We start from the raw sequence: 27,475 nt of genomic DNA on the forward strand, positions 1-27,475 counted from the left end.
ATGGAGAATTACTCTAAATTACTTTGAAACATGGTATTCTGGTTATATATCCTAAGGGGAAAAAACAAAGAAATCTTAAATTACAATGAGTGGACCTGTTGTTTCTGTTTTAGTCTGTTGTTATTTTGAAATTATTTTATGTAGGTGTATTAGGATAAAACAGATATTATTATGTTACTGTCATTTGGAATCAAGATTTTGGGGTTAAGAGAAAAGATATATAAATATAAAATCTAATTAAATTAAAAATGTTTTCCTTTTAGTGGAAATGGCATTTACAGACAGTTATTATTTTCAATTGGGAATATCAGCATGAACTGAGGAGTTGGTTTTTTTCTTTCTAAGACAATACACATTTCCCAGCTCTGTTCACTGAAAACTCCTAAACACAACTAACCTCACAGTAATGAGAGCCACAGGAATTATAGTACTATGTAATCCCACTTAACAAGTATTGGCCCAATAACTGAAAAAATGGCTAAATGGAAGAAAGAAGGCCTTCAGCTCCTGCTCCAGCCTATCATTTAAAAACCAAGTCAATGACACTTATTCAAAAACCCAAATTCTCCCACAACTAAAGAGGATATATTTTCTCTTTGTCCAACATAGGTTCAATAAACAGTTACTGAATAAATAATACACTTTTAGAGGGCATCTACCTTTGAGGCTTGTTACAACAAATATACCACAGTGTGAATCTAAAAGAAATGATACTTATGGAATGTGTCTGCTGAATTAGGTATTCAGAAGAAAGTTTTATCACAAAATCACCATATGAATTATAAAAATAACTTACCAGTTACCTGTAACTGTAACCTTCCACTGTGGTTATTACTAGTATCAGACCTTGGTGAAGCAGTGGCCATGTCCCAAAATTCAGCTAAAATCTATAAAAAATTTAATGTATTCATGTTTTAGGAAAGAGATCGTAATTTTCAAGATGATTAAAATTATTTGAATTGACTAAGAAACCACACTTATTTTCAATCCACTACATGTTGACAAATTCCAAGTTGTCCTTCATTTAAAATTAAGACTTAGTATTATAAGCAATATTGAAGAATATGGCCCATAAACTATGTGAGTCAATTTGAGCAACAAAATAAATGATAATATATTAAAAATCCAGGGTTACATGTTGCTTTTTAAATAAAATAAATATATCAATTAATACAGTTATATTATATATATACTTATTTATTATCTGAACCATCTGTGTTGCCCCTTTACCCTTTAATACTTGAGTGTGCATTTCCTAAGAATAAAAATATTCTCTTAAGTAACCACAGTACAATGATCAAATTCAGGAATTTTACTAGAACATTATCTAATCTACAATCCATATTCTATTTTCATCAACTGCCCCAACAATGCCCCTTATCAAAGTACTTTAAATATAGTAACTATTCCAGGTTTATGTATTATATTAGTTATGTCCCTAGTAAATCTTGCATGTTCCTTTTTATAGATAATTTTTCTCAAGCTCTGCTAAACATCCCCTTCTACCCCAATTTTTATTTTTTAAATAAAATACAAAGCAGAGCCACTTCAGTTTTCTCCTGCATGACAAATAGCTCAAGGCTCAAATTCTATCCACCCTTAACCTCCTAAAGAAAAAGTAGAACATTCTGAGCAAGACTGAAAAATATTAATTAATGCTAATGTTTATATTGTTTATCCTTCTATTTCTGTCTAGTCTTTTCTGTTTCATTTAGATCCTTCTCACAAATTCTGGGACTTAATACTCTAAAATCATTATACTGTCTTTACCTACTTATAATTGCATATATTGTGTTTGAATGTGTGTATAAAAAGATTGGATAAACAGTTACTACATGATTAACTGATTCTAGTTAACATATATTCACAGGTTCTAAGACTTCATTCAAGCCAAAGAAATTGACACTTGAACACACAGCAGTTAAAACTACAGAACAACAAAAACAGAGACCATGTTGAAAGCAGCCAGAGAGAAGAAAGATTACACACAAAAGAAGAGAAAATAAAATAATAGCAGGATTCGCAATAGCAACAATGAAAATATAAAAGGTAGAAGAAATAAAGGACTGAGACATAACCACAAAAACTCTTTGGGGAACATGGAAAGCATTAAGGCATTGCCAGATAAACCAAAAAAAGAGTTTATCAATAGCAGACCTTTACTTCAAGAAAATCTAAAGGATTTGTTTCATAAAAGAGTGACATTGCCACAGAAGGATGATCTGATGATCTGAGATGCAAGAAGGGAGGATGAGTGAAGAAACTGCTAAGCATACAAGCAAATCTAAATATACACTGACTGAATAAAATAACACTAACAACATATTATGGTGTTTAAATAAAAACCCTATAAAAATTAAAATATGGAACTAAGGAAAGCATAGAAATATAAGGGCGGGGCAGAGAGGAAGAAGATGAGGATTAATGTTTTAAATCCTTGCATTGTTCAGCAGAGAGATTATGATCTGGTTTAACTTTAGACGGTATAGTATTACTGGTAGAATGTCAAGGTTAACTGTAAAGGAAAAGAAATGAGGGTATAATTTCCAAACTAGTAGAGGAGGACAGAATAAGTAAACTCAATCAATCCAAAAAAGGCTAGAAAGGGAAAGGGAGAGAAAAACATAAATAACCAAGACTATCAGAAAGCACAAAGGAGGAGAGTACAAATAATCACAATAAATGTAGAGCATACAGACAAATTCAAAAGTAAGATAGGAGATACCTAGAAAACAAAGATACTGACAGAATGAAAGCAAAAATAAGGAAAAGGACACAGCACACAAATACAACCAAAAAGAAAGCCAAATTAGTTATAATTGCAGACAAAACAACATTATTAAGGAGAACAAGGGAAATGTTCAACACAGGAAAAGTGGATCTCAAACTCTAAATTTGCATGCTTTAAAAAAATGCCTAACTTGGCATTCTCTCTCTTTCTCCCAACAGGGCAGCCTCAGTAAAAAGGAAGAATAAGAAGGGGACATCTATCTCCCTAACAGACTCCTTAACTGAGTATGATCGTATTGGTGGAGACGCATGTATATCCCCAAACCAGTCAGCTGAAATGATGAATCAGAGGGCCTGGAAGGAGATGTTTCAACCACTTGGCACAGCAATGATGACAACATGTACAGGGCACCTCCAAATGACCATTGTATCCTGCCTGCTGTTCCACAGGCTATTTCAGAATCCAATAACAACCAGAGCTATCTTCCCAAATGGCCACTACGCACTGCTTTTCTAGGGAACCTGACTTGTGATGTGATAAAAAGCTCCATTAAGGAACTCTTTAGAGGATTAAATATCAGTGCATTTACCACATGAACCCAGCAACCCAGAGAGGTTGAAAGGTTTGATTATGCTAAATTTGAGGACCTGGATTTCCTATTCAGTGCCCTGAGCCTCAATGAGGAGTCTCTTGGTAACAAAATGAGTGGTTGTTGATATTAGGTATGGGACAAAGAAAGAGATGATTGTTCCTTTGGCTGACATAGAAATCTAGATTGTGACAAAACAGACCAGAAAGTCCATCCTGCCATAAACAGCTTTGTTGACTATCCATCCACCTGGAGGAGGTGAAGGTAACTTTGAAGACAAATACCATGATCATTATGGAGACCAGGACTGCTAAAATGACTGAGGCAGCAGAGACTATGATAGAGACTATGACCCCAAGAAAAGCATTTGGTAGTGGGTACTACAAGAATAATGACTACAGAAGATGTGCAGACCACTATGGTGGGACATTAGGGTTGTGGAGCTCCAAAGATTATTGTTGGAATGATTATAGGTGTGATGATAGACATCCCCCCCACCCAAAGATGCAAATTGAATCTAAAGCCTCAGAGTACTCTTAAGAAAGATGACTCTTCTGCTGGCCCCTCCCAGTCTAGTTGAGCAGCTTCTATCTTTGGAAGCACAGAGTCTGTTGACCCAGCTACAAGAGAACAAACAGTAAAACAGAGCTACAGAAGGAACAAGAGGAATTGCAATGTCAGCTAGAGGAACCAAAACTAGAACAATGGCCTCAGGAAGACACCTAAACTGGCAAAGTGAAGACACTCAGTAACAAAAATGATCAAGGACAGGAAGTAAGACACCTCAGACATGGACATCAGCCGCTCCTGTCAGAGTTAGACTAGGATGCATGAAGGAGAAAAAGAAGTCTCTGGAAAACGAAACACTCAGTAAGATAGAAGACTGTCACTAACATATAAGCCTCCCAAACTGATCAGCTGCTAAAGGTAATGCTGGCCTCTCCACAAAAGAAAATGGCTGGGTGAAGCAAAATGTTAATCCTGCTTGATCTCAGAGCTCAGACATAGAGTAGCAATCTCCTACAAGTGATGGGATGAAAGTAGCTCCAGCTCAACCATCTCAGGAAGAATCAGCAAGTAAAGATGAAAATAAACGGGTGAGGGTCCCAAAAAGGGAAAACAGAAACTTCAGTATGGTCTAGGAGGTGGAGAGAACAAGCCAATATAAGGAGGCTGAAAGGAAAGATAGCAAAAAGGATCAAGACTTCAGATTTGCACCTGAGCTAAAGAAACCTGAAGAAAATCCAGCCTTCCAGTTCAGTACTGTAAATATGCTGCTCTGTCAGTTGATGGTGAGGGAGAAGAAGACACCAAATAGACGTTTACATCCTGTGGTTTCTTCTAGGTTGTCTCTACCCTGGAACATTCAGAGTAATCAAATCTCTATCCAGACAAGTCAAATACAACTCACCAGTTACTTGGGGTGGAGAGCTTAAAAAGATTGTAAGACTATAGGAGGAAATTGACAAATTGACCACTGTGTGGGCAATTTCAACACATCCCAATTAATGAAAAGTCAAGTGGACAAAAAAAAATAATAATGAATAAGCATGACTGAATAACATATTCTGAACCTCATACTCCACTATTAGAACATAAACGTTTTTCTCAAGCACTTAAGGGACATACAAAAAAACAATATACACACTGAGAGATGATGAAAATCCCATAGAATTTCAAGTAATATTCTGAGTCTCAGCCCATAATAGAATTAAGTTAAAAATCAATAACAAAAGATAAATTTTAAAAATGCCAATAGAATTAAAAAAAAAACACTTCTAAATATTTTATGGGTTAGAAGAAACTACATTGGAATTTTTTTAAAAATACTAAAAACTAAATGATAAGATACCACATGTAAAAATTTGTGGGATACAGAAAAATTTACACTTAGAGGCAAATCTATAGCCTTATAGGGAAAAGAAGTGTGGAAAATTGATGAGTTAATAGGCTAATCTATTAAGTTAGAAAGAGAATAATAAAATAAACCCAAACAAAGAAAAGGAAAGAAGGTAATAAAGAGCAGAATCTAATGAAGTAGAAAAAAGATAACAGAAAGGACCAACAAAGTCAGAAGGTAGTTCTTAGAAAACACTAAAATAAATGCCTGGCAAGACTAATGAAAGGAAAAAAATGAAACAAAACAGCAAGCCATAAAATAGACCAGTAAATGCAAGGAACTGCGCATGTAACAGATGTAGCAATGCAGATACATGAGAAAGGAGGGACAATTAACTGGTTCTGGAATTATCTACATGGAAAAAAAATGAAACTGGACCTCTACCTCACATCATATATAAAACTAATATAAGAGGACTAACGGTGTCAATACGAAAGGGAAATATTAAAACTTTTCAAAGAAATTATAGCAGAAAACTATTGTTTTGTGTTCTCCCAGGATGGAAGGATTTCTTAAACAAGAGACAAAGCATATTACCCAAATAAGAAAGATCAGCAAATAGTTTGACTACAGAGAAACTCAAAACTTCTATGTATCATAAGACATCATAAAAAAAAACTAAGAGAAGCCAGCCACAAACTGGGATATATTTGAAAATAAAAAATTAATTAAAGGTTAGTATTTCAACTACTATATAAGAACGTCTATAAATAATAAGAAAAAGACAACAGTAGGCAAATGGACAAAAACCTTAATTGGAATTTTATAGACAAGAAACTCTTAAAGCCAACAAATATAAGAAAAGATGCAGAAACTCACTGTTCACCAGAAAAATACAACTTCAAACCATGTGAGATATTATTTTAAAACTCATTAGAATGGTAAAAACTAAAAATGTTTATAGCAGGTAATGGCAAAAAACAAGCAACAGTGGTGGCTCTTATACACTGCTGGTAGGTGTTTAAGATGGTAAAATCCTGCTGGAAAACAAGTTGGCATTATCATGCAAAGCTAAACATTTGCAGGCCCTTCAAGCAGCAATTCTCAATTTTACAACACAAAAAGAATGCATAGAAGGCACGGAAGTAAACATGGGAAAGTGTAAGTCACTAATTCACCAAGTATGACTTCTGAGGCCTGTGATGGAAAAGAAGGCAAAGGCATAGCTTTCACACAGATGGCATTTAGTCTTCCAAGAAAAAGACACTTCTCCCTCTGGGCAGTAAATGAGGGACCTAAGGATAGGTGGGTGAAGCTATCGATTCACTTGGAGGTAGATTAAAAAAAAAAAAAGAAAATCAAGGCACTTAATTAGTGAATTAAACAGAAAGACAATTTCTGAGAATAAAGGCAACAGGCATAAAATTAGTTTTTTGAGAAGAATCTTTAGTTTAAAACACTATGAAGACTAGGAAATGCTGTCAACCAGTTAAAAGACTATTCAGTCTGCTACATGAAACTCTCTCTGTACCCTGATTCCCACCCCTAATCTATTTCCCTGTTTGTTCTGTGTAAACCCTTCTACATCAACCAATCCTCAGACTCAAGAACACATGTTCTGGTAACTAGTAACTGCAAATTTAAACTGCAAAACATGATAGAGATGGTTCAAAAATGATACCATCTTGCCTTAAAAGGGAAGATACACAGCAAATAAAATACCAATTTCAACATACAGTTAGTCCCCACACTTCATTTAATAACATAAAGCTGTGTGGCACTTAAAATACAATGTACTGCTACATATCTATTCTTTAATCTGAGCATCACAATAACACTGTAAGTAGGGAGATACTCTATTCATCTTAGAGATAAGGACATTTATTGAGCCTCGGAAGTGTTAGAAGTCTACAGTCTTATTTTTATGACATATTACTTGGTCTATATAGATATAATTAACTATCAACATGTACATTTGACTATTAAGTGTAGTTTTAGTTTAAAAATATTGTTAATTACTTACAATGTGTCAGGAACTGTGCTAGACACTGGGGATACAAAGATGAGTAAGACACGATTCCCTCTTTCAAGGAGCTCATAGTCTGGTGAGGAGACAACCCTGTAAACAGATTAATAGCTTTCAGTGTGATAATCACTAAAATACACAAAATGTAAAGCAGTACATCTGGAGCATATAAGAAAAGTAGATAATCCAACCTACAGAGATCAGGAAAAGGTTCACAGTGAAGATAACCTTTGAGTGAAATGCATCTTGAAGTCTAACTCTTCAAGAAAGACTTACAGAGAGAAAATACAGCACTTACAGAGAATTGTTGCCATGGCTGGACAACGGAACATAGAGACAGCGTGAGGTGATAAGGCTAGCAGGCAAACAGAGGCTTAAATTGTATAGGATCCGATGGAATAGTTTATACAGTATTCTAAATATACCACACATAGTACTTTAAAGTTTATCCTGAAGAGAACTGATGGATACTAAAGGGTTTCAATAATGAAAATTGCATTTTGGAAAAATAACTTTGGCAGCCGTGGGGGTCTGACTTAAGACAGTGAACTTATCTGAATTGAAGCATTGGTAGTATGAAGGAAAAAAAATCTCAGGATACATATAAGATCTTTGACCAGATGATTATAGGACAGTTGTGGGTTATAAGAAAAAAGAATCTGAACAACTAAAATTCCCCACTTCACCATCTGGGTAGATGAGGGCACCATAATCAGGATAGGGAAAAGAAGATTATGACTACTTGGATTTCATTTCTAATTCTGCCACTTAAGAGCTGTGTAACATTAAGTTTTCCACAGCTCATTTTCTCTATCAGTAGAACATGAAAAGCAAAGCCATCTACCTCATGTTACAATGGGCATTAATTGGCATAATACACATAAAATGCTTAGCTCTTTGAGCATATGGCACAAAGTCATCATTTAGTAAAGACTAGTTATTGTTCTTATTGTTGGAGGAGGTTGGAAATAAAACTTTCATTTTGGACATGCTGTTCAAAAGAAAGATTTTAACAACTAGGCGTAATAAACAGGTAGTTAGAAAAGTATGCAGTTCAGCAAACAGGTCTATGGAGAAGATATATTTTGGAGTCACAGTTTATACAGGTGGTATTAAATCCATAGAAGACAACAGGCTTAATCACAAAGGAAATATTTTGGAATAAATGCTGAATGGAATGACAGAGGGTGCCGATCAACTTCTGCTGGGCAGTATTAATATTGTGCTGATCCCAAACCCACAGGGACAACAATCTGCACGATGGTATGACTTTTTCCAGTTTTCCTTGGTCCCAGGATATAAGAACAGAGAAGAATCGTAGGATCAATTCAGGTTCAAGAATTTAGAAAGTGGGTACAGCAAAAGAAAAAAGCAAAGTCTGAGTTTTAGTAAACTTTAAAACAAATTATTCATTCATCCAAATAAATTTAGGTCATGACCTAAATTCATTTGGGCAATTATATCTAAGCTGATTATGTTCAATTCAATCCTTTAAAAATGCCACAGGATTGCATAAAGGTTCATTATTATTCAATTGCAAAGAACAGAAGAGAGTCCTGAATGTAGATAATAAACTACATTTCCAGTACTGAGGTTATAGAGCTATCAAATCCTTATTTAAAAAGTATATCTTCATTGCCTGCTTACTTCAAAATGTCATTCTTAAGTCAGAAACAAAAAGACAGGGTCTCGCTCTGTTTCTGGGCCTAGCGTGCAGTGACATCATCATAGCTCACTGCAACTCACACTCCTGGGGGTTCAAGAGATTCTCCTGCCTCAGCCTTCTGAGTAGTTGGGCCTATGGGCACACACTACTACCACACCCAGCTAAGTTTTGTATTTTTTGGAGAGATGGGGTCTCACCATGTTGCTCAGGATGGTCTCAAACTCCTGGTTCCCAAAATGCTAGGATTATAGGCGTGAGCCACTGTACCTGGCCAGAAGCAAAATTTTTTTGAAAACAACTAATTAGAATAGATATGATCCATTCTGCATGCTCTGCAAAGTGTCATGGCTTTGAAAAGCCAAAGAAATACTGTCACGTATCTGCCTGGATCAATTAATAAACATACTTATTGGCTGCCTAGTCTGTAAAGGGAGTATGGCAAAGATACAAAAATGGTAGAAGACAAAGTTCCAGCTTCAATACTAAGTCCAGTTTTGAAGACAATATTAATACACAGGAAACAATTCAGTAACAAGATAAGATGGTGCATATCAGAGTAGTTTAGTCCAATGAATGTGGAACCTAAAAGGTTAAAAAGCCTGCATTTAGGCAAAGCTATTGCATCAAAACACAAAATTTAAAACTCAATGAATGTGACAAAAGTAAAAAGAGATGAACCAAGAAGCCTCCCTCCTCCTAATATATGTAAGATTCAGCAACTCTAACACATAAAATAAGTATTTCATGAAAATGTAAACTACAAAATAGAGGATTTAATTTTAAAAAATATAGGCAGCCAGGCGCCTGTAATCCCAGCATTTTGGGCTGAGGCGAGAGGATCACTTGAGCCCATGAGTTCGAGGCTACAGTGAGCTATGACCACGCCACTGCACTCCAGCCAGGGCGAAAAGAGAGACTCTGTCTCTAAAAATAAATAAATAAATAAACAAACAATATAGGAGGAATACTACTTCTATATAGAGAGATCATTTATAAAAAGCCATTGTTGGTCACTTCAATGAATTTATAAAATGAAACAGTAAACAGAAAGGTGACCAGCTAACCACTCATCCTTTCAGACAAAATGTGTTTCATATAAATTTTAAGCTGGCAAAATGTACAGGGTATTCTTGTCTATGCAGGATGAAAATTCCTTCCCAAAAAAGTAATAAATAATTAATAATAGACATTGGACAGAAGAATAGAGGCTAGACTGGCAGTAACCATGACACACCAAAGTACAGGCTAGTCCAGAAGATCAAATATCAAAGATCTTTCTATTCTGAGCTGACAGAAGTGTTGGTTTTGCTCTTTTCCAAGTCAGAGATTAGCAACTTGAAAAATTAAATTTCCTCTAAACTTAATGTAAAGCCCTAAACATCTAGGGATGTTATAAGAAACACAGTCAAATTCTTTCAACACTAAACTCACCTACAGATTTTTAGAGTCTGGTAGTGATCCAACTCTTTGGGGGCAGAGAGAACAAACCATTGAAAAGAGAAAACTGTCACTTACTGGAGTTTAGTTTAAATTTGGATTTGAATTTCTATTCCCACATTTACTAAAGAACAGCATAACAGTAGTTAACAGCAACTCCTGCAGCCAAACTCCCTGGATCCAAAACCTGGCTCCACCTGACAATGTTTGACTTCTAGTAACCTCCTTTTCCTCACAGTACCACAGGTTTTACATCTATCGGAATGATACTATTAGGTGGTTAAGTATGAAATGTCCGATTTTCTTAAGTACTTAGTTTGGTATCTCTGACATTTCACTTTGACACTTCTTGTTTTTTGTTTTTTTTTTTATTTTATTGTGAAGGTACGTCTTCATTCTTTCAAATGCACATTTTGGCTTGTAATTATCTTTCTTTTTTTTTTCTTTTTTTTTTGAGACAGAGTGTCGCTTTGTTGCCCTGGCTAGAGTGAGTGCCGTGGCATCAGCCTAGCTCACAGCAACCTCAAACTCCTGGGCTTAAGCAATCCTACTGCCTCAGCCTCCCGAGTAGCTGGGACTACAGGCATGCGCCACCATGCCCGGCTAATTTTTTTTCTATATGTATTTTAGTTGGCCAGATAATTTCTATTTTTTTTTTTTTAGTAGAGACGGGGTCTCGCTCTTGCTCAAGCTAGTCTCGAACTCCTGACCTTGAGCGATCCACCCGCCTCGGCCTCCCAGAGTGCTAGGATTACAGGCGTGAGCCACCGCGCCCGGCCGTAATTATCTTTCAAACACTTTTTTAGAGCACTTTTTATGAAACCATAGATAAGTCAAAAATTCATGTTATTTTTTTAATATGAGTTTCCTCACGGAACCAATGCAACGCAGATAGCTCGAAATATCAACAAAGTATTTGGGAAAGATGTAGTTAATGAACCCACAGTACGTTCATGGTTTGGGAAGTTCCATTCTGGTGATTTTAATCTTGAAAATGAGCCATGTGGGTGACCTGAAACCAAGGTGGAGAATGACGAGCTGAAAGCTATAGTAGAAACAAATCCATCTCACCCTACGCATGAATTAGCAGCAAGGTTTGAGATTACTATCCAACAATATTGGACAATTTGAAACAAACCATCAAGGTAAAGAAGCTGAATAGATGGGTACCACATTAACTAAACCAGTGTCACAAGAGAAATCATCTCAAAGCTTGCCCTTCTTTGCTGTCAAGGCATAAAAGTGAAACGTTTTTACACTGTATTGTTATGTGTGATGAAAAATGGATTCTTTTTGACAACTGCAAAAATTTGGCACAATGGCTGGATAAAGATGAAGCCCTGAAGCACAGTCCAAAACCAGACATTCATCAAAAAAAGTTAATGGTGTCTGTTTGATGGTCCAGCGCTGGTATTAGCCTCTACAGCTTCATGAAACCTGGTCAATTGATTACAGCGGATATCTACTACAACCAATTGGGTGAAATAATGAGGAGGCTTGCAATTAAGCAGCCAAGATTGATCAATACAGACAGGCCAAACCTCTTGTAAGACCACGTCACAAAAAACAGTACTGCTCAAACCACAGAAGCTGAACTTGGAAACTCTGTCATCTACCATATTCATCAGATCTTGCACCAACTGCCCACCACTTCTTCTTCCAGGTTTTGGACCACTTCTTGCAAGGAACAATATTCAATTCTCCACAAGCTGTGGAAAATGCCTTTCATGATTTCATCACCACTTGCTCTCCATGCTTCTCTGCTGCTAGCATAAGCAAGCTACCATTAAGATGGCAAAACTGTGTTGATAGCTTAGGCACATACATTGATTAATTGTACTGCTTCTTGTATGAAATATAATAAACATTTGGTTCGAAATCAGATATTTCATATTTAATAACCTAACAGTAACTACCTTTTAGGGTTAAGAGAATTAAATGAAATAATATTGACAAAGCACTAAAAAGCTCCCTGGCACAAAAATCAGTGCTTAATAAAATCAACAAAGACCTTGGACAAGTAATTTAACCTCTTTCAGTAGCAGATGCCTTGTTAAACAAAAATTATGGGAGGCCATTGGTTTGGACTGAGCTCTTACACTAGGAACCAAGAGAACAGACCCAAACCAAAATGGAGTAACTCAAGCTAAATGCCACATGATCAAATTGAAACGTTAAGGAAGCAGATCCCAAAACAGACTAGCGTTCCTTGAAAACAGGAGACTCCAGTCTACCTGAGTCAGTATAATAATAAAGTCCTCTCTGCTTTAACTAAAAAAGTAACCTGAAGTAACCTGACGCTAACCAATCCATTTTTTTCTATTGTTCTGTTTCCTTGTGCCCCACCTTACAAAACCCACTGTCATGCCACTGCCCAGCAGGATCTCTTGTCCTGTTATAGAATGGAGGCTGCTCCATTCATGAGTCATTAATAAAAGCCAATTAGATCTATAACTAAATTTGTTGTAATTCTGTTTTTTGACACCTTCTAGGTGAGATTAATATTATATAAGCACTTTGTGAATTATAAAATGCCACATAAATACTAAATTAAGAACATGAGAAAAACAATATTAAATAATATTAAATGAGAATTTTCAACAATGAAAATTAAATAAAGCATTTACAGAAAAATACACAGTCCTGCTATATTTATATATTTATGTGATTTTCAGTTACTTTTTCTGAATACTAAGGCTTACCTTTTTAAAACTTAACACTTATGGCCTTTTGAGACATTCACCCTATTTACTTTATTTTAAATAATTTCAGATGGAAATTTTTATAAAAAGACACTACACACAATTCTTTCCTAATATTAAATATTTGAAAATAAAATATACCCTCCTACTTTCTGAAGCTGTGTACCTACACAACTGTCACCTCCTTGGATACTCCCTTCCCTTTCTCCCTTCCTCATCCATACCTCCTCTTTGGTCTCCAAACAGATTTGGGGTTCATGTATTACAAAAAAACAAAAGCAACCAAAAAAGAAAAAGAGAGAGGGGGGGGGGGAGTGAGAGAGACAAAAATCTTTGACCAAGAGACTTCTTAAAAAAATACTCAATCTTCTTTCTCACCTCCTACTCACTCCTCTACCATTTGGTTGCTGCCCTCCTTACTCTGCTGAAATATCTTCCCTCCCCTTCCATGGCCAAATAGTGGTCACCTCATACTCATTTTCTCCTGGGCCCCTCTGCACCATCAATGGTTCATCACACAATAAACATTCACTTGGCCTTCATGCTCTTAGAAATACTGACCTAAGCCTCTTATCTTTCCAGTAAGAAAATCAATGTATCATGTGGCAAAAAAAAAAAAGCTGGTCTGTAAACAAACTAGATATTAGGCATTTCTTCTAACAATTTTTCTGAATGAAGTCTTTCAGCATATATATATACCAGGCACATTTTCAGGTGACGTGTTAAACACTAGGAATATAAAAATCATGTAAAATATGCTCTTTTCCCTCAGTGAGTTTACAATTTCATCACAGAATCAGATAAGTAACTGTTTTAAGCTAACAGGGAGGGGTATGCAGAGTAACCACAGAAGAACAAAGAGGAGCACCTTTTCTGAGAGATGGTAACAGCTGAGATGAGTGGTGGAGGACTCCCACATAGGAGGTGCACATACAAAGGGAAAGAAGTGCTTTCAAGACAATCTGTGCTCAGACTGGTGAGATGACTAACATAAGCAGGTAATAAACAAGTAGTTCTGCCCAAGGAAGGGTATGGGGCAGGGATGAGGAACCTGAGCCTTAAGGCCACATGTGGCCTTCTGGGAAGGTCCTTAAGTACGGCTTTTTGACTGAATCCAAATTTTACAGAACAAATCCTTTTATTTTTATTAATACATTTTTGTTCATCTTTTATACTTTTATTTTATTTTTAAAATGAACATATTTAAAATGCCAAAGAATAAGTTTCAACAAAATAATCCTCCCAGATGGACCAGCACAATTAGAACATTAGTAAGCCATAAGGGCTAAATTGACGGCTGCTATACTCATGATTTAGTCCTAACTTCCCCCACCTGACTGGTGCCACTACCACACAAGGCTGATTAGCCAGAGTTTATGGGGTGGTCCAGTACACCAGTCTGTTATCAGCTTTTGACACTGGTGCACTGTGTTTCTGTTTGAAGTGGAATTTGTGAATAGTTGCACAGCTCAACAGTATTTTTTAATTCTGTCTGCTTAACAGCCCATCATATGCAAAGAAGACCAAGAGAATGCTGAAGGAGGAAAACAGATTTTTTAAATGAGGATTGGGAATTGCAGTATTATCTTGTTTCTGCTAAAGATAAGATGGTTTGCTTGCTTTGTGATACTGCAGTATTGTTGCTCCATAGATTATTATTGCTATATTAGAGACAGAAATGATCTCAGGAGTTTTGCAGGGCTTTGTGCTGAAGGAGTATGTGAACGTGTTAGTTCACATATCAAAGGCTGCCTCACCTCAGAAGGGGGTCTCAAAGGTCAGTGGCGGCTGCTTTCCAAGGTGATGCCTCAGTCTCAAACCTGTGGTTTTCGACTGCTTTGTATGACAAAGCAGGTTTGCATGGAGCAACGGGATGAGAGCTGATCTAAGAGCGCCCACCTGACAGACATCTACGGCTAAAAACAATTAGCCCAAGAGACAGTTGCTGCTTGACTCCTGACTACCCTTCTCCATCCACAATAACTAGATAAAGAAATATGGAGCCACTATATCTCTGCTTATCCCTTCCGCTGAAGTGATAGCTTTATCTTAGAACTTAGAGGTTTGTCCTAGAAAGATTTTGTAACTGTTTGGTCACATAGATAGAATTAATTAAGGGATCTATAGAAACCTTTTGGGAGACTTTTAACTTAAAATGAACTACCTGTTATTATGTAAATCTGTTACCCCTGGCAACCGATCACTGTACCTATAAATACCGATGTGGAACTTTACTCCTGGACTCATAGTTCAAGAGAATGCTGTGGGGTCTCCCGAGCCTCCACCTATAAAGTACATTCTTTATAAAACTGTACTTTTGTCTCTGTGTATTCTTTTATTTCTATATTCTATTATTTTCTGTTTTCTATTATTTCCTTATCTTTTGTCATGACCCCTGCCTAAGGGACCTGACTTTTTTGCTGGGAGTGTAGCTAACTCCCTGCACAATATCAACATTACATAAATTCAATGCTCATCAGCATCATTAACACTCATAAAGATGACAAATATTTTAAAGAGAAAGGCGCAAAAGGTTATACTGTAGAAATTAAAGGATGAAAAGCAAAAGCAAGAACAATTCTTTCAAGCAGCAATAAGACCTAGAAATAATACCACTGAAGCAACTTACAAAGTAGCTTATATACTCAGGAAAAAAGGGAAGTCATTCAACGATGCAGAAATTGTGAAAGAATGCATTGTCGAAGATGTAGGATGCTTAGACTCTGATAATGTTTCAAAGTACAAACAATTTCCTCTTTCAAGAAGAACCATAACTGATCGGCAGCATAAATCAGCCTTCAATTTACCAGAACAACTTCATGCAGTACTTCAAAAGCAAATTATATATTATTAAATCACTTTGGATTAATCAACTGATACTACTGACTTGACGCAGGTTTTATACTTCATTCGGGTCATAACAGAAGATTTTCTTTGCTTCAAAGAGTTACTCGCTTTGGGCACTCTTGAGAACAGAACACAGAGAATAAATATCTTCAACAACTTTCAAGATAAATGTCGTGAAGTGGGACTGAATTTGGTAAATTTAGTGAGTGTATGTACAGCTAGTACACCTTCCATGACAGGAAAACATGAAGGGTTTATTGCACAGATTAAAAAAAATAAAAAGTATTAACAGATCCAGATGCTCTCATTTCTTTTCATTGTATCTTGCATCAGCAAAATCTCCGAACTAAAGCTACAATTTTATGTGACACTTTGCAACACGTTGTAAGTATGGTTAACCATATTCATGCAAATGCAACATAGCATCCTCTGTTTAATAACATGCAAAAGTTGAATAATGAGCTATTCAGTGTGGATTTGTCCTATCATTGTAAAGTGTGTTGGCTATTGCAGGGACAAACAGGTATTATCCAAAATTTTATCTTTGCAAGAACAGTTAAATTTTATGAAGAACAGAATCAGCAATGTGAATTATTGAAAGAGGATTTCTATAGGCATGCAGCATTTCTGTGTGATAGCATGTCAAATCAAAATGACTTGAATATTTCTTTGCAAGGTAAAGCTAAGTCTATGATATGTGGTAAAATATCCAAGCATTTCAAAAAAACCTATCTTTTCTCAAAACACTTCTTCAAAAGAAAATTTCAGATGAACATTTTTCCTCAGTTAGCAAAGGTCACTGATAAGCAGGATGATACATGTGAATCATTTGAAAAATATGCAGCTGTTGTAGACATATTAATTGGAGAATACAATGAAAGGTTCAGTGACTTTGAGAATCATGACATCACACTCAAATTAGCATTTCAGCCTTGCCTAGTTGATATCACCAAGGCGCCTAAAGAACTACAGATGGAATTGATTGAGCTCTCAGTAGATGACATTTTAAAGTCCGGGAAAATGCAGAATACCCACGCCTTTGGCAATATGCCCCCCAAAAATGGTTTCTTGCTTTTCAACCACTTATTGCTGTGGATCTACATTTTCCTACCTAACCCAGATCATGACATCCTTAAGGTCACAAATGACTGATACCCATCTAGAGGACCAAATAAAACTGTGGATCTCCATGTTGCAACCAAATATTCAAATGCTTTCCAACAAAAAGCAGATACAACAAAGTCATTAAAAGGTTAGTTAACTTTAAAATTAACAAACAGTTTTCATTTTTTGCAATTATTAAGTATATAGTAGAGTTTTACAAAATAATTTACATTTTTAAGTATATCTAATTGAAGTTTCTTGAATGCAGCCTTATTTCATTACAGCTATATTAATGTGGCCTTTCAACATGAAAAAGTTCCCCACTCCTGGTATGGGGAAAGAAATGTAAAAAACGAAACCATTAAGGCAAAAAGATGCTACACCATGAAGAGTACTAAGAAAGCCGTGCAAAGCCAGCAAATGTTCAGCAGGGAAGGAACATATTTACATTTTAGAAAAATTCCTCTGGCAGTGTTGTGAGGGTAAACTGAAAGTGGGGTAGGCAGCAAATGGCTTGAGATTAAGGAGAATAGAGAAGGAAACAGAGATATTAAGGAGCAGAATCTATAATAATTGGTATACAAATCAGATGCAGGGGCAAAAGAAGGGAAACATTTAAGAGGACTCCCAGCATTCTGGCTGGGCCAATAACACCTCACCATCTCCACCACTACAACTCTCATCTGCAAGCCCCATAATTTCTCATCTAAACCATAAGTGCAGCTCGCTAAAATGGTCTCCCCGATTCATTCTTCACTCCCACCCAATATGCACCCTCAATCTAGCAGAGTAATCTTTCCAAAACAGGACACATCACAGTAACTGTTTCACACTCCAGTGTTCTCTCATTTTAACTACAATAAATCCAAACTGGTACATAGCCTATGTGATTGATCTTTTGCCCCCACTGCTCTTGCTTCTCTCCTTCCCTTTTTTCCCGTTGAGTAGTGTTCCACCCTCACTGGCATTCCTGCCATTCCTCAACTTAGTTACCCTATGTGCCACCGAGGGGCCTCTGCATTCACTGCTCCATCTTGGCTGCCCTTGGCTGCCTTCTCAGTCTTAGGGCTCAGCAGAAATATGATCTCTTCCGAAGAGATTTCTGAGCAGCCTACGTACACAAAGCAAGACCCTCACTCCTCCAACTCTACCACCCTGCCTTATTTTATCTTTCCTAGTAATTCTCTTTATCTTTCCTAGTAATTATTTATGTTCATACATTTTGTCTTCTCATTCTTATCCCAACCCCACCGTAAGATCTTTGAGGACAGGAACTCTATCTTATTTACCATTCTATTCTCAGAACCCAGACCAGAGCCTAGCTAGGGAAAGGCCCCCAATAAATAATTACTGATTCACTGACACAGAGCGCAGAAAAGAAAGATATGCTCCAGGTAGAGGTGTTAACAACATCCCATAAGCAGAGTTCAAGACTTAACTGAAAGCCAACCTTGCTGTGACAGGTACCCACTGCACATGCAATCACCCAGGAAAGGCCTACTGCATACAATTAGCAGGACAGACAGGACTTAGACAACATCAAGACCAAAGGGCTGAACAGCAGACAAGGACTATGAAAGAGGTTAGGAAAGCCAGAAGAAAATTTCAAGAGAGAATTTCAAGAAAGAGGAAATAGTGGCCAACCTCATCAAGAACCCCAGTAAGATCAGTAAAAAGAGAAAATTGTTTACTAAACAATATGGAAGTTATTAGGCCCTTAGCAAGAGCAATGTTAATGGAGTAGAAGGACCATGAAGCCTGTGGTTTAAGAGGTCAATGAACAGCCAGTAACCTCTTTTCAGATATTTTGACTGTAAAGGAAAAGAGAAATATAAACTTAAAAGGATGTATTTAGAAGACTGTTTTGAAGATGCCTCAACATGTTTACAGGCAGGAAAAAGCTGATGTCATAGAAAGGACAGTGATTACTAATGCAAGATCTCTGAGAAGGCAGGATTGGCTGAGATTAAACACAGGTATAGAGAGAAACAGCTCTTTCTATGAGAGAGAGAAGAGGATGGTAGTGGGTGCAGATGTCTCTGAAAGTGTCTGGAAAGGAAATCAAGGAGGTTTTACCTAATGGCTCCAATTTCCTCAGTGACATTAAGAGGCACTCTCTGAGGCACTGGGAATACAATGGTCAATAAAAACAGACAAAATTCCCTGTTTTAACAGGGATGTGGTTAAGGTAAGGGATGTCAGGCAAACAGAGGAGAAACTTAGGCCCAGCTAAGTAGTAGCACCAATCTCCACAGACATGAATTTTCTTCCAACCCATTTTAATAGCTCATGTTCAGAGGCAATGACATTGTTAGAGTTATTTATAGCACAGGTTCCAGAAGAGAAAAAGGCACAACACAACTACTATCCAACTAGTTCTGGTTATTCAACTGCATTACTTATACCCCACCACACACACACTATCACCTCCATTCATTTAAATTCAGCTAGAAAAAAGTCGATTCTGCAGAAAAGCTCTTTACCCAAAGCTCACTATGCACACATATTTCTAATCCAGTACCAGTTTTCCCCAACCTGGCTACAAATTAGTATCACCTGGGGACTATGTTGGGTGTTCTAGGTAATTCTCATACACAGATTTGGATACAATGCGACGTTATTCCCACCTCTCCTCTATCTAATTTCTAATCACCCTTCAAGATTCAGCTCAGGTGTCATCTCTTCAATTTTGAACTAGTTGCTATGTGTCATCATAGCACTGTAGCCACATTTATTTCTCTATCTCCTCATTACACTGCAAACTTTTTTATTACTACTCACCATTGTAATTCTAACCTCTAGCCTAATGGTTAGGGTAAAATAGGTTAGGGTGGCTAAGTTAAAAAAAAAAAAAACTATATAGCACAGACCTAAAATTTTAAATGAAAATATTATAAAGAAAACACAATGCAAGTAGGATGATAAACCATCTACATCCTCTCCCATCTTTGCCCTGATAATTCTAAACTCCAAGCCCATATTCACCTCACCAATGTGATTTCATCTCCACAGCCCAAAATTTACTCAATACAAGAGTCCAATACAAAAGGGACTTATTAAATACTCAAAAAAGGCCAAAGTATATAAACAAGAGAAAAGCTCATTATACTTGGATACCCGCTCTAACTAAATATTGAAAACACTTCAGAAGTAGTATGCTAACCCCCAAATTATACATCAACTGAACTCCAAAAGTTTGAGGGAAAGATGTCATCTTGGGACACAGTACAAATTTTCACAAAGAAACAATGTTACAAATGGTGGTCGGACACCAAGATCAAGCCATAAAAGCCTATTAGACCCCTAATGGCCCAATCGTTAACACTTTACAAGGAAAGCTGTCATCCCACGGAGATATGTCAGGGTTTCCATAAACACTTATTTGTGTTCATATACATTGTTCCTGCAAAATCAAAGCAAAATTCCAAAATAAATATGAAACTGAGAAAAAGTACCTAAAGCACTTTGCATGGTGCCTGACACAAAATAAATTACAGTTAGTTTTATCCAGAATCCCCAATTTCAAACTTTTGTCATCAGAGCAACTTTATTTTTCTCACTGAATACTAGACTAAATTCCTGGAGTGCTGGGAGAAATCCTCACCATTGTATCTGCCTTGCTACCCTCCAAGCCTGGCACACAGGAGGTATTTAATACGTATCTGCTAACAAAGGATACTTAGTATCAACTGAACCTCCAAAACAACTAAGTAAACACAGGCACTAAAACCAAATGGCCTTATTTATTTTAGATGTTTTTTAAAATGAATCATCATACTTTTCATATTGATTTTTTCTTCCTTTACAATTATCATCAAGGCCCAGCGTGAAGGTTCACATCTGTAATCCCACACTTTGGGAGGCCAAAGCAGGAGGATCAGCAGGATCACTTGAGGCCTGGATTTCGAGACCTGCCTGGGCAACATATCGAGACCCCCATCCCTACCAAAAAATTTTTGTAAACTTGGCCAGGCCCAGGTGTGCACCTGTAATCTTAGCCACTCAGAAGGCTGAGGCAGGAGGATCATTTGAGCTCTGGAGTTCAAGGTTATAGCGAGCTATGATTGGGCCACTCCACTCTAGCCTGGGTGACAACGTGATACCCTGTCTCCAAAAAAAAAAAATAACATCAAAATAAAAAAAAAAAGTATAAAAGTTTATGCAGAAAATACTCCTCCAAGAATCATCAGTTTAGAAAACAGTTTTAGACAACAAACAGTCCAATACTGAATGGCTGAGTGAGACAGGGAATATAAATTTCTCTCAGCCTCAGTTTTCTTGTTCACGAGAAATGGAGCACAGAACATATTGAGATTTTTTAGGTTAGAATTACTTCACTGAAAAAACTGTTAATATGTATTTCACAAAAATATGAAATACTATGTAGAGAATCATCCATAATTATACCAACCTAACTCAGTTATTTTCATTTTTATACCATTATTTTTCTCAAATATACATTTCTTACAAAGTTGCAATATCAATGCACAAATCATTTTGCTTTCTACTTCCCACTCCCATTTACAGTAAAAACTGGCAATTACAAAAACTTGATGGAACCCTAGGCCAACATCTGAGAACAATTTAATTTATGCTTATAGTTGTGAAAACAACTTTGGCAACAATATTCTAGAAGGCCACAAGATGGTGATGTTGTTCCATAAAAAGAAGCTTTTTTAAAATAAAATTAAATACATTATACCAACTTCCCCAAACTGAAATTAGTAGCTTTCCTCCACTGCAAGAAAGGATATCCAAAATATCTCTACTTCGTTTACCAGAAAACATTAGTGAGAAGAAAAAAATGCATTCAGCAAGTTTAGCAACAACTATTACAATTCTTAACCTAAATTGCTATCATCCTTTAAAAAACAGACAAAAACACAGGACTTTGGCAGCATTACTCTTATTACCACACTGATCTTTCCCTAACTTTCTGCTCTACCCTCTCCCCATCACAATAAAAACTTGAAATATATTTTTACTTTTAATGAACTGATGAACTTTACTTTTCCTATCCTTAATTTAAGGAGACAATTCTTATTACTCTGTCTTAAAACAAGTGATACTAAAATTAAGCTACATCAACAAAGCACAACTATACCTAATGGTATCAGTACTGAATTTCTTATAATATGCAATATTATGGTTACAATGGAAAAATATCAAAACTTTTAAAGCACAAAACAAAAAAGCATCTGGTAATTTTTCTCCTTGTCTGAGTAAATATCAGGAGAAAACAGGTTTCCCACTCCTGTGCTACCTAATGGCACTGAAGAAAATATAATTCAAATAACAGTAAGCACATTAAAACTTGGGTTCTAAGATTATAGAATCAATTTAAGTTAAAATATAAAAAGAGCTACGTAGAAGAGTAAGATGATAAAGCCTAACTATCTGGGACCTACTGCACTCATATGGGATATCGAAGTGACGCAGAATTATAGGCAGTCTTAAGCCTGGAATCTAAACCAGGTATTTGACTCCAAAAAATGAGAACGATAATTAACATTGATTGGGCTCCTATTATGTATGTGTCAGTGACGGTACAAAAAAATTACCTCTAATGTTATCAATTATCCTTCAGAGTCATCATTATTATTCCCACTAACAGATGAGGAAAATTAGATTTCATGAATTTAAGTAAATTGTCCAGGGCCACAAAACTGGATTTGAATCCAGATTTCTTAGGCTCAAAGCCAAGGCTTCTCTTTTTACTACATTTGTGCTGCAAAACAGAACATAAATAAGAAATGCTGAGCTAAACCCATGCCTTAAAATAAGAAGTTTATTATATCAATCTGACCTCACTATTCTCTTATTTTATCATCTAAAGCAGTGGTCCCCAAACTTTTTGGCACCAAGGACTAGTTTCATGGAAGACAATTTATTGCAGAGGGTGGGGAAGGGGTGTCGAGGAGCTCAGGCGGTGATGTGCAGCCCAATTCCTAACAGGCCAAAGACCGGTACCAGGCCACGGCCCAGGGGTTGGGGATCGCAGCTTTAAAGGACAATGAAATCACAAAGAAAGTTTTAAAACAAGTTATAGAATACGAAAAAAATGGCAGACTAGAGGAAGCCCGCCAGCTCACTGCTCCCAAGGAAAGAAGTGAAAGGTGCAAGCAGCTCCCTACTTACGAACCTCTCATCCTGGAAGCAGCACTATAAATTCACAGCAGAGAAGCAACGCCAGACATTCAGTGTGGGGAAAAGAGGTGATGGGGGTGTACATACAAAAAGATTAGAAAACACAAGAACAACAGGAGACTAGAGCGCAGGAGTGCCATGCTCACCCTACCCCACAGTGCAGACGGAACTGCAGGAGGGCACCCACCATACCCACAGATGACCTACCTGCTCAGACAGGGACATGCCTGAAGTTTGTGCAGAGCTGCTGCACTGGACAACAGGCACCGTGGGGAACAGACAACAGCTAACGCCATCCTGAACTCTTCGGTGTACCGAGCGGGGGTCTATACGGGGCTGGCAAAGGGGAGTGGACTAACCCGTGGCTTCCCTGAGCCATACCTTGGAACTTAAAGCCAGACACTTCACCCCTAGAGCGCAGTGGGACCTGGGTACGGGAACTGACCCGAGACTGACCGGAGAGCAGCAGGCCCTGATCTGAGAGGCTCTCGGCAGTGTCTTAGGTGGGTTCTGGGTGGGGCGTGTAGAGCTATGACCTCTGCACGTCTCTGATCTGGCAACCGCGGGATCCTTGTGCCCAAGAAGCAGCCTGCAGCTTGCTCGGCCCCAAATCCACCCTCCAGGCCCCAGCCCCCTCCTGCCTGCCTGGCCCTGGCCCCACCCTCCACGCTGGGTCTGCTGGCCACACACAGAGCCCCCCCGTCTCCGGATCAAAGCCCCTGCTCAGAGGCTTTGCTTCTGGCTCCACACCAGTCCCACCTGGGAGGCTCTCACGCAGGAATGCAGTGGGCTCCTAACTGAGCCTTGAGGTGGCTGCTTTGACAGGTTCCGAGAGGAGCGTGGAGAGCTCCGTGGGCCCTGGATCCCAGAACCAACAACACCCCGCCTGACTTCGCATTAGCAGGACCCTGGCACCTGCGGACAGCCAGCTGCTTACTCGCTCCAACTCCATCCTCCGGCCCCATGGCCTGCTGCCTACTTTGCCTCAACCCTGCCCTCTAGGCCTTATCAGCCCGCATCTGCACAGCCCCGCTTTGAGGCTTAGTCCCTTCTCAGAGGTTCTCATGCCAGAGCCTGAGCCTCCGCCCCTGTGCCTCCATAAATCCCTCCAGGCCCAAGACTCCATACCCAAGTCTCCAGCGCTTAACCTGGACCCCAAGACCACACCCCAGCCTCCACCACCACACCAGGGCTGGAAGAGCTGCTCCAAAGTCCAACCAAGGCCCGGCCAGGGACCCCCCACCATCAAGCCACCAGCACACTGCAACCTGCTTTGATCTATCGCCCACAACTCAGGAACCTATAACAACCTTATCCAGATTTTGTGGTTACCTCTATGGGGAGACCCTGGGTAAAGCAATCCCCACAAAACCAGCCTCGGTGAAGACAGTCTCCTCCAGCTCCCAACTTGAACATCCTACAATTATCTGGAGAGTTCCCAGCAAGGAACAGGAGTCCTGCAAACCTATTAACCTAGAACTCAGAAAAGAGGGTTCAGATGAGAGGAAATTTAAAGAACCCTGCCAACATGAAAAATCAAAACAGATCAACACACCCAAGGGATCACAACAGAGCTACAGCAGTGAACTTCAACTACAAGGAAATTGTTGAAATGACAGAAATGGAATTCAGAATATGGATAGCATATAAGATGAATGGCACCGAAGAGAAAGTTGAAAACCAACAAAAAGAAGCCCAAAACATATTTCAGGAAATTAATGAAAAAGTCACTAAAGAGCTTGACAAAATTAAGAATGATATAATAGAACTTAAAGAAATGAACAGTCTTTCAGGGATTTTCAAAACACAGCAGAAAGTTTCAGCAACAGACTAAACCAAGGAAAAGAAAGAATCTCAGAGCTTGAAGACAAGGCTCTCAAGCTAACCCAATCATTTAAAGAGGCACAGAAGAGAACAACAAGGGCAGAGCAATCACTTAGAGACTTATGAGACTACCTAAAGGGAAGAAACATATGTATAGGTATCCCTGAGGGAGAAGACGAAAGTGCTAAAAGCAGGGAAAATCTATTTGAGAAAATTATTGTGGAAAACTCCCCCAGTACTGCCAGAGATCCAGACATCCAGATACAAGATGGTCATCGAACTTGAAGATTCATAGCAAACAGAACATCTCCAAGACACAGAGTATTCAGCCTGGCCAAAGTCAAAGTGAAAGAGAAAATTCTACACCCAAGAACTGACCTATAAGGGAAAACCCATAAGGATAACAGCAGACCTCTCAGTGGAAACTTTATAAGCCAGAAAGGACTGGGCTACCATCTTCAATCTTCTTAAATAAAACAATTGCCAGCCTAGAATTTTGTATCCTGAAAAACTATGTTTCACATCTGATGGAGAAATTCAGTCTTTTCCAAACAAGCAAATGCTGAGGGAATTCACAAAGTCCAGACTTGCCTTGCAGTAAGTACTCAAACCTGCACTATACATGGATAAGCACAAAAAAATGCCCCACCACCGTCAAAACCTAATGGTCAGAGCCCAGTCATCACAATGGCTAAAGACGTAAAACAGAACAATAAAGTTCTACTCAACAGGAAGAACAGAAATTCGCCCCATTTATCAATTCTTTCAATAAATGTGAATGGCTTGAACTTCCCAGTCAAGAGACACAGCCTGGCTGACTGGATTAAAAAAAAAAAAATACAAGCCAAGTATCTGCTATCTCCAAAAAATACATCTAACTCCCAAGGACTCATTTGGATTCAAGGAGAAGGGATGGAAAACAATATTCCAAGCAAATGGAAACCAAAAGAAAGCTGGTATAGCAGTTCTCATATCAGATAACACAGACTTCAAATTACGAAAAGCAATGAAAGACAAATACAGTCATACGTAATGGTAAAAGGAACAATTCAACAAGAAGACATAACAATTCTAAATACTTATGCCCTTAACACAGGTGTTCCTACATTCATGAAGCAAATCCTACTTGAGCTAAACAAAATGAGAAACAGCAGCACCATTAATAGCCAGGGACTTCAACATCCCTCTGAAAGAACAGGACAGATCTTCCAAGCAGAAAGTAAACAAAGGAACAATGTACTTAAACAGAACTCTAGAACAAATAAACCTAACAGACATTCACAGAACATTCTACCCAAAAACCACGGAAGATACATTCTTCTCATCAGCTCATGGAATATTCTCTAAGATTGATCACATCCTAGGCCACAAAACATGTGTCAACAAATTTAAAAAAATAGAAATTATATCATGCATCTTCTCAGACCACAGTGGAATAAAATTAGAAATCAACTCCAACAGAAATACTCATCTCTATACAAAGTCATGTAGAGAAACACTCATCTCTACACTAAACAACCTATTGCTGAATGATAGTTGGGTCAATGAGGTTTAAAAATTAAAAGGGAAATCAAAAGATTTTTTTAAACTAAATGATAAGGGGACACAAGTTATCAAAATCTGTGGGATACAGCTAAAATAGTTCTGAAAGGAAAATTCATAGCCATAAATGCCTATATCCGAAACACACAAAGATCACAAATCAACAATCTAATAAATCATTTCAAGGAACCAGAAAAGAATGAGCAAACCAATCCCAAACCCAGCAGAGGAAAAGAAAGAACCAAGATCAGAGCAGAACTAAATGAATTCGATAACGAAACAAGTTATACAGATTAATAAAACAAAACGTTGGTTCTTTGAAAGATAAACACAATTGACAGTCCTCTCACTAGATTAACAAAAAGCAGAAAAGAAAGGACCCTAATAAGCTCAATCAGGAATGAAAAAGGAGAAATTACAACTGAAACCACAGAAATACAAAATGTTACCTCTGAATATGATAAAAAAATCTCTATGCAAATAAACTTGAAAATGTGGAGGAAATGGACAAATTCTTAGAAACACATAGCCTCCCTAGGCTCAATCAGGAAGAAACAGAATTCCTGAACAGGCCAATTATCAAGTACCAAAATGAAGCAGCAATAAAAAATCTTCCAACCAAAAAAAGTCCCAGACCAGATGGTCTCACACCCAAATTTTACCACACCTACAAAGATGAACTGGTACCTATCCTGCAGGAATTATTCCATAACATCAAGAGGGAAAGACTCCCCCGCGACATGTTTTACAAAGTCAACATCACCTTGATACCAAAGCCAGGAAAGGACGCAACAAAAAAAAGGAAACTACAGACCAATATCCCTTATGAATATAGACGCAAACATTCCCAGTAAAATCCTAGGAAACCAAATTCAGCTGCTAATCAAAAAAATAATCCATCATTATCAAGTGAGCTCCATCCCAGAGATGCAGGGATGGTTCAACATAAACAAATCTATAAATGTAATTCATTACATAAATAGAAGTAAAAACAAAGACCATATATGATCCTCTCAATAG

General features: G+C 37.7%; 1 protein-coding gene across 3 annotated transcripts in view; it reads right to left on the reverse strand.

Annotated features, from left to right (window-relative positions):
- WWP1 (WW domain containing E3 ubiquitin protein ligase 1) overlaps positions 1–27,475 on the reverse strand; it is a 128,751-nt gene that overhangs the window by 90,309 nt on the left and 10,967 nt on the right. For all 3 annotated transcript variants that reach the window (XM_069465491.1, XM_069465490.1, XM_069465489.1), the window contains exons 2-3: positions 7,184–7,279; positions 797–887 (exon numbers count right to left, since the gene is read on the reverse strand). In XM_069465491.1, coding sequence (XP_069321592.1) covers positions 797–866 — 70 coding nt within the window. In that variant the 5' untranslated portion in view covers positions 867–887; positions 7,184–7,279. The remainder of the gene's footprint in view (positions 1–796; positions 888–7,183; positions 7,280–27,475) is intronic.

Source organism: Eulemur rufifrons, chromosome 3, assembly GCF_041146395.1.
Source record: "Eulemur rufifrons isolate Redbay chromosome 3, OSU_ERuf_1, whole genome shotgun sequence".
Classification (NCBI taxonomy): domain Eukaryota; kingdom Metazoa; phylum Chordata; class Mammalia; order Primates; family Lemuridae; genus Eulemur; species Eulemur rufifrons.